The sequence below is a fragment of the Trachypithecus francoisi genome, unplaced genomic scaffold (genome assembly GCF_009764315.1).
Source record: "Trachypithecus francoisi isolate TF-2019V2 unplaced genomic scaffold, Tfra_2.0 Lachesis_group11, whole genome shotgun sequence".
In the NCBI taxonomy this organism is placed as follows: Eukaryota; Metazoa; Chordata; class Mammalia; order Primates; family Cercopithecidae; genus Trachypithecus; species Trachypithecus francoisi.
The window spans coordinates 29494216-29507082 of record NW_022681456.1 but is presented as its reverse complement, the minus strand read 5'-3'; the positions used below and the strand labels follow the sequence as shown (position 1 = coordinate 29507082).

The window sequence follows — 12867 nt, the reverse complement described above, 5'->3', positions numbered from 1 at the left end:
GTCTGATCTCTCAGCAAATGCTATGCTCTCTTTTTCCTTTAAATAAACTTTTAGGATAGTTTTAGGCTTACGGAAAGGTTGCAAATACTGAGTTTCTGTATGTATACACCCAATGCCCAGTTTCCTCCAACAAAAGATTAAAAACCTTTTGACTTGGGGTTTTTATTAAAATTCTAATTTAGGCCCAGTCTGGCTTCCTTTAGTACCTTGACTTTGTTCTAATCCCAGTTACAATCTGGGCAAACTCCTGTGTGCTGATAAAGAGCAAAGCGTTCCGCTGAAAATGCTACAGAAACGTCCCTACAGCTTCAAGCAAAGTTAATACCAAAATGCAGCAGAGAACCCAGGACTTCTCCATGTGTGCCCAATTCCTACAGTCCTGGGTAATTACAGCTCTCAGACACAGCTAAAACCTCTATATTACAACACTGCTGTGGGTTCCTGAGGTCCAGAGGCCTATAAACATATCTGTTTTCCAGAGGTCTCAGTTTAATATTTAAAGTAGCCTAAATTACGAGTCTAATTAGAGGCAATGCAGAAGGGCACAAAAACTAAGCTCTCTAAAACCCACCCAAAACACGATGCTAGAGTAACATGACCTCATCAGAATGCTGGCCCCACATGAAGCACAACTCTCTCACTTTCCTGCGGAACTCATGCATGCAGACGTCAAGTGTTTAGTGAGTTCCTACTTTGTGCCAGGGCCTGGGAATACAGCAGTGAACAAAACTGACAAAGGTGTCTGCCCCTGCAAAGCTCCCCTTCTACCTGGGGAGGCAGACCATACACAAACACACACACAGAATATAACACCTCAGAGTGTATGTTCTAAAAGAAAATGCAATACAAGTATTCACAGATGGGAGATCGGAGCGGGGGGCAGTGGGGGGAAGAAAAGCAAGCCAGGAGCAAGCCTCATCTGGGAGAAGAAAGAGTGCTCCGAGGCAGAAGTAGGAAAGGGTTTGGAGGTTCAAGGAGCAGGAGGGGAGGAGGGGAGGCAGCTGGAGGAGGCTGGGGAGGCTCTCGCTATGATGGGATGAAAACCACACTTCACCTCTGTGGTCTTCCTCCCCCAAACCCATAACCCAGGCTAATCATAAGGAAAATGCACACAGCACCTAATTGGCATGCTTCAAAACTGTCAAGGTCATTTAAAAAAGCAAGGAAAGTCAGAGAAACTGTCAAAGCCAAGAGGCGCCTGACAGACATGACAACTAACTGTAATGTGGTGTCCTGGAGGGGATCCTGGAGCAGGAAATGGGCATTTGGTAAAAACTAAAAATAACTGAAGGAAGTATGGACTTTAGTGAATAATAATGCATCAAGATTGGTTCTTTAGTTGTAACAAAGGTACCTTAGTCAAGTGTTAACATTGGAGGAAACTGGGCATTGGGTGTATACATACAGAAACTCAGTATTTGCAACCTTTCCGTAAGCCTAAAACTATCCTAAAAGTTTATTTAAAGGAAAAAAGAGAGGATAGCATTTGCTGAGAGATCAGACACGGACACGGAGTGTGAGGGGTCACAGCCGATGCTTTGGATATGAACAATGAGGTGATCAATGGTGCCAACTAATGAGAAAAAATGCTGACTAAGGTGTGAAGCTGGGAGATGAAATCAAGAGCTTTTCTACCCCTCCCTTTCTATTCCTTGGTGGACAAATAAAATCAAAATACAGACAGTTATTACTTGATTTTTTTTTTTAAATTTCCATTTTTGTAAAAATCTCTTATCTTTTAAAAAAGGTAATTACGAAGGAGCTGGAACCTTTTATGTTTGCTTTTTGGAAAAATGCTAAATTGCAAATTTACTGTTCTATGACTGTGTGTCTCAAAAGCATATGTCTTTCTATCTCTACAACTACACAAAGTGCATCGGTCTTGGCTGCAAAAATGGCCCTGAACTCAGTGCATCTTCGAAGAATTATTTTGTTTAGTCAGAAGAAGAGAAAAATTTGCGTAAGCATAATTGACTCTATTAATATGCCTGATACAATTAGTATTATAACTTCTTTTAGTTTTATCAAAGCAACACAGATATAATGAGAATGAAATTTCAATGATCTTAAATCTAGAGGCTTTTCAAATAATAGTGATTGCAGCTTTTATTTTATCCATCTATTTCATCTCTCTTCCCCTCAAATTTCATTAATTTTTATTTTCATGAATATTTTATTTGCATCTGAACCAAAAAAACCATAGGATGGAAAGGTGTTAGTAACCCCATAAGAGAGGCAACATGGAGTCGAGGAGAGAATAGAGTCCTTTGGAAACAGACAGACCGGAGTTCAAATCCTGGTTCTGTCTCCTGGCCTGTGGCCTTGATCTAGTAGCTTAATTTTTTGAACCTCAGTTTCCTCAGCTGCAAACAGAGACAACATGTGTGTGCAGGGTTGTTGTGCACATTAGAAATAATAGTATTAGTATTAATAAATAGGTAACATGGCCAGGCACGGTGGCTCAAGCCTGTAATCCCAGCACTTTGGGAGGCCGAGACAGACGGATCACGAGGTCAGGAGATCGAGACCATCCTGGCTAACACGGTGAAACCTCGTCTCTACTAAAAAAATACAAAAAACTAGCCGGGCGAGGTGGCAGGCGTCTGTAGTTCCAGCTACTCGGGAGGCTGAGGCAGGAGAATGGCGTAAACCTGGGAGGCGGAACTTGCAGTGAGCTGAGATCCGGCCACTGGACTCCAGCCTGGGCGACAGAGTGAGACTCTGTCTCAAAAAAAAAAAAAAAAAAAAAAGGTAACATTTATTGAGTGTTTTCTATGTGCTATCTACTTCATATTTATTAATTCATTTACCACAGTGACTGTGAGGAAAGCACTGTTACTATGCCCATTTTACAGGGGAGAAAACTGAGGTCCAGAGAAACTGAGTGAGTCAATCAAGATTATGTAGGAAATAAGTGATGAAGCCCAGAAATTGAACCCCAGCAGTGAGGCCTTAGAACCTGTGCTTTCAGCACCTACTGGCCAATCAATGAACACTGCCACTGGGATCATGGCCTGCTTTTTATAAACGACATCAAAGTCAGAGAAAACATTGCAGCTGACCTGGGACTGAAATGCCAGCACCAATGCAACACCTCTTTGGATCCACCTTTTAGGGGGTGGTGAACAGATGGCATGGGATGGCAGGCAGGAACCAAGGTCAGAACCACCTCGTTCTTAGTTGGCTTTCATCTCATGATCCAGGCAAAGGACTGCAGTTTAGATGGAAGAGAGTAGTCCCTTGAACAAATGAGATCTGCCACTGGATGCCAAGTGGCTAGGTGGTTTCACATCTAGTAAAGTGGCCATAACTAAAGAAAGCCAGCTGCTGACTTAGTGGCAGAAAGGAAGCTTCTTTGTGACAAATGCCATGACTGCATTATGGATATGGACAAAATGAGCTGCTTAAATCCACTGATAACCAAAAGCTGAGGGGGATCAGAAAATACGCTGAATCAAATAGTTAGGATCTAAAACTAAGGAGAATTTTGACTACATTAATAAAAATATGGCATCCAGAATAAGGGAAGTGATGGTCTCCTTCTATTCCACTCTAGCCGGACCCCACCTGGGGTAACATCTTCAAGGCCTCACATTTAAGAGAAACAAACCAGAGCACACACAAAGGAAGATGACTAGGATGATGAAAAGAAAAGAGGACAAATGAGAATGGTTAAAACAGCTAAGAACAATCAACTTGGGAAAAGTCTTAGAGGGCGTAATGGCTGGTCTATACAACACTAGCTCATTATATGTCTAGTACTCGAACGGTTCAATATAAAATAGTAGTTTACATAATTTGGGGTTAGAATTTACTCATACCCACCCTCAGCCCTCCTTTGCTGCGAACTCCTTCAAGATTTGGCTGAAATATCACCTTCTTTGCTTCCCCAATTCCCTCAGGCAGAGAAAGTTGTTCTAACCATCACAGTCAGACACAATCGATGTCTAAGGAGACCTCCACTAGGAGGCTGCATAACTGATCTGCCCACGTGACCAACGACCGCACTGGGCTGTTGGTTCTTTACGGGCAATGCCTGTCTCCTACTCATCTTTATCTTCTCAGCTTGTATTGCAGGGCTTGGCACAAGGAGGCTTTAGCAACATGTGAAGCAATAAATCAAGGAAGAAAAGAGGTCAATGGTGAGAGCTGTATGAAGGCAGAATTGTTCAACCCATGGAACAACTTCCCAAAAATCAGAACCACCTCCTAGGGCAACGTGCACCTGTCTGAGATGGAGATCTGAGCTGTACTTCCCAGGAGAGGTCTCAAAGGGTATGGCCCACAAGACTTCTGAGGACACTTCCTATCCTGCTTCCTGAAATGTGTACTCAAATCAGACTAGAGAAAAAAATGATAGGGTTGCATATTTTCTTTTTTCCTTCCTCATTAAAAACTCTCAACAATACTACATATCAGAAGAAAGACATTCAAATGTCTTGCTTTGCTCTTAGCAATTCAAATAGGTGTTGAAGGTAAAACATTTCCTAACATCTGAGGAATTCCTTCTAACCAGAATTCAACAGGCAGGCTGCCAATTCATCAAGTTCCAGGAGACACCGTGTCGTTCTGTGAAAGCCGAGAGTGTAAATATCTACAGCCAAATCTCCATTAATGCACATCTTGGGAAGGTCTTTTGCCAAAAGACATCTAAAGATTTTTTTTAAAAAAAACTATCATCTTCCAGGTAAGAGTTATTTGGAAGGCAACAAAATCTACTTATTCATTCAGCAACAATTTATTAAACGACTTCTCTGTGGCAGACATGGGGTCATGTCAGCTCAAGGCTGTTCTAAGGGGAAAAGGGGAGGAAGAAGCTGAAATGTTCCTCTGATCTTACCCGGTGTTCATTGATGAGAAGGTCCCGTGCAGCATTAAATATCAGCGTGTGGAGGTGCTTTGAATAAAACACCAAGGTGTAATCATAATCGAAGCCATAGATTTCAATGTCTGACAGGCTCATTTCATTGTTTGAGAAAATGGCATCTGGATTCAACAAGTTGCTCATAATGGAAGGAACCAATTCTGGAAATAAAGAAAAAAAATACATTACATAATAAGTAAGGGTATGATTTCTAAAGAAAAAAAATGAGTAAACTAGACTACAAAAGAGATTTGCTTCACCTTGAAAACATGCTGGTGAAGGAAGCCAGCCACAAAGGACCACATGTTGCATGATCCTATTCATATGAAACGTACAGAAAGGACAAACCCATAGGACAGAAAGGAGATTCATGGTTGCCTAGGACCGCTGATTGCTAATGGGCACAGAATTTCTTTTTGTGGTGATGAAAAGGTTCTGAAATTGATGGTGGTGATGGTTTTGGGGGACTGAGATGAGGTCTCACTCGGTTAACCTGACTGGAGTGCAGTGGCACAATCACAGCTCACTGCAGCCTCAATCTCTAGGGCTCAAGCAATCCTCCCACCTCAGCTTCCTGAGCTGCTGGGACTACAGGTGCAGACCATCACACCCTACTAATTTTTGTACTTTTTGTAGAGACAGTCTCCCTGTGTTGCCAAGGCTGGTCTCAAACTCCTGGGCTCAGGAACAACTCATCCTCCTCAGCCTCCCGAAGTACCGGGATTACAGGCATGCGCCTCTGTACCTGGCCAATGGTAATGGTTGAACACTCTTGTGAAAGTACTAAAAACCACTGAATGGGAGACTCTAAAAGGGTAAATTGTATGGTATATAAATTATTTCTCAATAAAAGAACATTTGCTACCAAAAATGAACATTTGCTTCAACATCACAAAAAGGATTTGTTTAAAAAATACATGTTGCAGATTTTGGAAAGTAAAAGTATGGTTAACCAAATCTAAATATCATACGTCATCTCACCACCCAGAAAAAAACTACTGACATTTTACGTATTTGCTGCCAACATTTTTCTATGTATATATTTTGGATAGCTAACCTCACACTATATATACAGGTTTGCATTGAGCTCACTAAATTTAATATTCAATCATGAGCCTATACTTTTGGAGAATAAACTATTACATGAGACTTTGACATACACATTGGTGTGCCATAGTTAACCTACTACAAGTTGAGCATCCCTTATCCAAAACATTTGGGAACAGAACCATTTGGGATATCGAATTTTTTTGTATTTTGGAATATTTGCATTGTACCTACCGATTGTGGCTCCCTAATCCAAAAGTCTGAAATTCAAAATGCTCCAATGAGTGTTTCCTTGGAGCATCATGTCAGCATGCAAAAGTTTGAGACTTTGGAGCACTGTAGATTTTAGATTTTCAGATCAGGGATGTTCAGCCTGTACTCTAAGTTACACATTTAAGTTTTTTCCTATTTAATAAAAAATAACATTGCAATGAGCATCTTCATGTGTTAATCTTCGCCTTTCAGATGATTTCCTTCAGATGGTTTGTAGATGTGTGACTACCTTCTACCATCAGGGTCCACTGGATGTTAGGTTTGGGTTTCTTTTTTGAGCAGTTCTAACTATTTGTAAGGATTGCTACTTCATGATTTCTATTTTTTTCTTGGAAGCCTTTCAAAAATTCATTCTACCTTACAATTTCCATGAGTCCACTGGACCCTTTTAAAAAATCAAAGATGCAATAGGGAATGTTGGTGATCTTATTTTTCCAATATGCTGAAATACTTTACTATTAGAATTATTTCATCATTACCTCTCAATTATTGCCACCTTTTTTTTTAAGACAGAGTCTCGCTCTGTCGCCCAGGCTGGAGTGCAGTGGCCGGATCTCAGCTTACTGCAAGCTCCGCCTCCCGGGTTTACGCCATTCTCCTGCCTCAGCGTCCAAGTAGCTGGGACTACAGGCGCCCGCCACCACACCCAGCTAGATTTTTGTATTTTTTTAGTAGAGACGGGGTTTCACCATGTTAGCCAGGATGGTCTCGATCTCCTGACTTCGTGATCCGCCCGTCTCGGCCTCCCAAAGTGCTGGGATTACAGACTTGAGCCACCGCGCCCGGCCGCCACCTGTGATTTTTTAAAAGACTAAAATAAGAAAGCAGGAGAATAAGAAATCACTTAAGATAGTGCAATAGTGAAACAAGTCATCACTATGACATCATCCTTCAGTTCTCATGGCATTGCGCAAAGAACTGCATCACCTTCAAGAAGGTATAAAAGAAGTCGGAAAACACCATCTTTGCTTTTTTTTTTTTTGCTTTTGCTTTCATGGAACACTGTTGAGAAATCAGTTTTTCATTTTCCATCCATAATGGCAAAAAGAAAGCTGACGGGAGAAGACATCTCACAGTTATCAGATGTGCCAGGAGGTGAATGCAGAAAGAGACGGCAGTTCTCTACAGCCTAATGATGACAGGGAAACCAACCATAAGGGTGACGTCTCAGATGATGAGGCCTCCATGACCATATCCTAGATGAAATTCAGGATCAAAGACTGAGCAATATATTTCAAAAGACAAAAAAAAAAAAGTGATATTCTCATCTGGTTAACCTTTAACAGGATGAACACAATCATCCAATATTTTATGACAAAAACATGGACTACCCTATTTTGCTAAAATTATATATGACAGGTTTTTTTCCACCTTTTATGATGTTTATGCACTAAAATTTTCTTGAAATAGCTCACAGGCAGACAAATGCTGAAGGCAGGTGATTTTTTGGAGATAGGTACATGTACATAAAACCTGAACTGTCCATATTTTACTACTTCTCACATTACTAAGGACAACCACCTGACTCTATTATAACAGCTAATATTTATTAAGCACTTACCATTTACTACATGGTATCAAGAAGATTTACATTCTCTCATTTAATCCTTCCCACAACCTTAGGAAGCAAATACTACTTTATCCCCATTTCACAAACAAAGACACTAGAGACGCATGGAAATTATTTAATTTGCTAAGGATACACCAGCACCACATGGCAGGGTTGGGATTTGAACCTGGGAAGTTTGGCTCCAGAATCTATGTTCTTAACTCCCTTTCAGGTGCATTTTTTCCTAAAATAAAATAAAGTCAATCCATCATGTCTGGGCTTGCCCTTTCCTTTCTGCTCACTTCTTTCTGATTTATGAATGGCACGTAGTATCCACATTCACTCTAAAGAGCCACCTGAAACGTTCAAGAAGCACTCTGCTTGCATAGTAACAGCTCTAACCAGGGCACTGAGGCCCCAGTCAGGGACCAACCCAGTCACGGTGAGGTATTCTGAGCATTTCACAAGGCTCCTTAACAGCTTTGAGATCTGAATCCCTTTCAAAACCTAACAGAAGCCATGGAATCCTCTCCATGCACGTGCAGATTTTGTAGAAAATTTCATGGGGTTCATCCCCTAAAGCCTATTCATGGCTCCCAATTAAGTTCCCACATTGCACCTAGTTTATTAAAACAAAGTCTTTATATCTCTACACAGAATTTCCAGGTCATTGTGAAGGCACATATACGAATCAATAAATTAATTTCGCTCACACTGACAATCTAGATGTGACTGAGCCTACTGAAAACCCAAACAGTCAATTCACTAACAATTCCATTTCTTCATTCATTTTTCTTTCATCAAAATCAATGAGACAACAACCATGGCTTTTTTTTTTTTTTTTTTTTTTAAGATGAAGTCTCACTCTGTCACCCAGGCTGGAGTACAGTGGTACAATGTCGGTTCACTGCAACCTCCACCTCCCAAGTTCAAGCAATTCTCCTGCCTCTGCCTCCCAAGTAGCTGAGATTACAGGTGTACATCACCATGCCTGGTTAATTTTTGTATTTTTAGTAGAGACAGGGTTTTCACCATGTTGGCCAGGCTAGTCTCAAACTCCTGACCTCAGGTGATCTGCCTGCCTCCACCTCCCAAAGTGTTGGGGTTACAGGCGTGAGACACCACACCCGGCCACAAGAACTACGGCTTTCATTTTTCTTTTGCCAATAAGACATATCTGTTATAGACATTTAAGAAACTTAAAGGCAGACAGTTCACAAGAACTGGTCCTAGGGAAGAGGAGAAGCTGGCAGACCCAAGCTCTTTGATATCTAATACCGAAGATCTTCTGGCCTTACATAAATCAATGGGCCATTGCTGATGATATTTTCCGAATATGACCACATGGCATCGTCCATATGATGCAGGTGAAGTGGGATCACTTACAGAGTGACCAAAAGCTCCACTTTCACAAATGACCTTTCCAAGGGAGGTTCGAACAGCCTGCTTAATTAGAAGTTTATATTTAGAAATGGTGCTGGCAAGAAAGTCTCCCTCCCTTCCTGCTACCTGAGACGACTACACAAAGCCCTCAAGGAAAAACTACTATGACAGAAAATCGTGACTGATCAGCACATCTCCAAAAGCTGCATGGGAATTCCCCTGCGGGAGTGAAAGCCTGAGACACGTACATCACATGACATCATCACCTGAAAGCCTGGATGTTTAAGGTGTCATCCTCGAACACGAGGAGCAGCATCTTAAAGGGATCTTGGCACCCTGTGCAAGCTTTAGGAAGAAAAGTTAAGAACAAACATGAATAATTACAAAGCAAAAGAAAAGAATGCCAACCACTCACAAAAGAGAAACAGTCTGGCTAAACTTTAGACTCTAAAGTATAAACTGAATGCCTCTTGACTAGTCACTTACGTACTTTCTCAAAGGAGAAACCAGAGTGGGTACCAATTTAGAAAGTGAATTCCTTTGTACGTAATGGATGATGACAGCAAGGCTATACAATCAGTACAAACAAATGGAGAGACAGTTCTGTTGCTGTGGCCAGAGCTTGAGCAAAACTCAGTTCTAATACAAGCCACTCTGAGCTGGGAGCGGTGCACCCTCCAGCACACAGTGTGGCAAGCTGGGAGGCCCCTGGCACTTCCAGTTTTCAGCAGCTTCCAGCTTTTCATCTGCTTATCCCACGGAACACTGGGAAATGTGGTGAACAACCTATAGGAAAAACTGGTAAGCTTTCTGTTTTGGTTCTGGCTTTTTGTGTTTTTTATTGTGGCAAAATATACATTACATAAAGTTTACCATGTTAACCATTTCTAAGAGTGCAATTCAGTGGCATTAAGTGCATTCACCTTGTGCAACCATCGCCACCATCTAACTCTGGAATTCTTTTCTTCTTGCAAAACTGAAACTCTGTACCCATTAAACAATTCCCTATTCACCCCAGCTTTCCGGGCAACTACTGCTCCACTTCCTGTCTCTATGAATCCGACTATTCTAGGAACCTCATAGAAGTGGAGTCATACAGTCTTTGTCTTTTTGCATAATGACCTCAAAGTTCATCCACAGTGTAGCATATGTCAGTCCCTCCTTTTGAAGGCTGCACAGTCCATCGTAGATATAAACCACCTTTTGTTTATCCATTTATCAATCACCAGGCGGTAGGGTTGCTTCCACCTTCCAGCTGTTATGAATAATGCTGCTATGAACATACAAATATCTGTCCAAATCCTCGTTTTCAATCTTTTTGGGTGAATACCTAGAAGTGGAATTCCTGACTCATATGGTAATCCTGTTTTTCATTGTTTTAGGAACTGCCCTACTGTTTTCCACAGTGGCTGCTCCATTTTGTTTTGCTTTTTTAAGGCCACCACAGAAAAATACCATTTCTTGTCTAAATTTTATCATTTCTGTTGAGAGAGACAGAATATGAAAGAAGGCAGAACCTCATTCTGGTACAGAAGTCAGATACTTTCCACTTATTCAAGGAAACATTTTTAAGCTGTGCAAAGATGTGAGCTTGGAAGGTACAATTTTGCCAAGTATTTTGTCTTCTTTAATGCTCATAAATGCTGAATGTCTCTCCCTTAGTACAGGCCTAGAGCTTGGCAGAGCTGTCAAGTAGTGTGTGGAGACAACACCGAGCAGAAATTCATGGCCTGACTGATGTCAATGATTATTCTTAATGTTTTAAAAAATATGATGTGCCTTAGGCACACAGCACTGGAGAGCTCTAAAAGTTTACCAAATGCATTACTTGCTCTCATCATTATCCCAGGAACCAGTCAGATGAAGACAGGAGGGTGCAAAGGATGGACCGGAAAAACCGAGGTCCCAAAGGCTGCCTGTGGTAAGTGATGGCTGTGGGCGCTGGGTGTCTGGGCCCCTTCAGTGCTGCTGTGCCATCTCATACTTGCTCCCGTCCAGTTGGCTCCACTTTGCAGGTACATGGGGAGGATCACAATCCTCCCTCCACACCTTACCCCTGACTCTGGCCAGCTCTGGTCACAACAGATTACAGGCATAAGAGACAAGTGTCACTTCTAGAGCAGTGCACACTCCCTTCCCCTGCCGTGCCTATCATGGAGATATGATACAAACACTACAAGATGAAGAGGAGGATGGAAGGCTAAACCAACACATGGAGCTGACTGCCCTGCCCTGCAGAGTTGTGGGGGTCCCCGAGTAGACTCTGCATGAGTGAGAAATAGGCTTTGTTATAGCTGTCTGTAATAAACCACTGGGATTTTGGTGTTGCTTGTCACTGCAGCATAACCTAGCCTATCCTGACTGATAAACCTTCAACACCATGATTTTGTTGGGAAACCTCTCTTCCCCAACATTCAGACTATATGGTCTCCTGGGGTTCCATTCCTGACTCTAGAAGGAGGGCATGTAACCCAGGCCTGGCCTAACAGAGTACTTGAATTCCCTTACCAATGCTGACTAGTTTGAGGCAGACATAGGATCCCCTCCAGCCAATCATCATACTTTCTCTACAGCCAAAGTGAACCAGTAAGTCCAATTGAGTCAATTGCTGGATTTGTAAGGGAATTTGAGGGAGGAGGCACTCTTTTCTTCCAAAGGTAGATTTAAGAGAACATAAATTTGGAAATGTGAGGGGCCACTGCTAGGAACCTAGAAAAGATGCCAATGGGAAAGAGTTAAGTTTTCTATTGCTTACATCCGAACGACTTCTACTAAAGGTTTATTGTAAGAAAATTCAGCCACTCAAACTTCTGACGATAAATGTTAACTTTTTAATCTGGTATCAAAGGCATTCCCAATGTATACTTTATTCCGTTTCTCCAATATTAAATTCTCCTTCCCATGCCCTACTTTCAACAAGATGGGTCATCCACTGCTCTGTGTTCTCCAACATATGCTGTGGTTGAATACTGACCAGAGTTACATCTGCCTGGAATATTCTGTCTTTGTCTAATGTGTATGCATAAACACCGAACAGCTATGTGAAAAGAATGTCAAGTAAGACTTTCCTTCAAATTATGCTGTAAAACAAACACCATGTGAGTCAGAGTTTAAAAATTTCAAACATTAAAAAGGTAGAAAAAGAAACACCATGTGAGCCAGAGTTTAAAATTTTTTAACATTAAAAACAAGAATATATAGATCACCATTTATTTCATCTCTGAATAAAACATAACTTTCCAAATGTAAAAAAAAAAAAAAAGCAACAGAATAAATCACAAAGAAAACTACTGACAGATTTGCAACGTAAGATTTTTTAACACCTGTGCATCTAAAAATATCAAAACAACAATTTGGGAAAAGAGTTGAGTATATTAGACCAAAAAATTGAAAAGACAAACAGCAATGGTCTAGTCTTCTTAGTATTTTAAAAATCCATACAAAAGGAAATAGTTGGTAAACTAAACGTTCAACCACTCGAATTACCAAAACAAAGCAAATTAAAACAAGTAAACACAGTTAACAGGTGTCTCAACAGGTGGAATTACAAATGTCTCTGCTGTCTTTATTTCATTTACATGGTTTTCTATAATAAGCATGTGTTATTTGGCTAAGAAATAAAGTAAGAAGTCATTTTCCTCTTGTCAGGTTGCAGCAGTGTTCCTGCTGCTAGTGGTAGTGCTATCTGTGTGTGCTGTTTTGGGGGTGCTCTATTCTTGATTTGTCTGTAATAACGGAACCTCGTGCCAGG

General features: G+C 41.2%; 1 protein-coding gene across 1 annotated transcript in view; it reads right to left on the bottom strand.

The window, feature by feature from the left end:
• NT5DC3 (5'-nucleotidase domain containing 3) overlaps positions 1-12867 on the bottom strand; it is a 64584-nt gene that overhangs the window by 32991 nt on the left and 18726 nt on the right. Inside the window, exon 2 of the mRNA XM_033220864.1 lies at positions 4841-5025. Coding sequence (XP_033076755.1) covers positions 4841-5025 — 185 coding nt within the window. The remainder of the gene's footprint in view (positions 1-4840; positions 5026-12867) is intronic.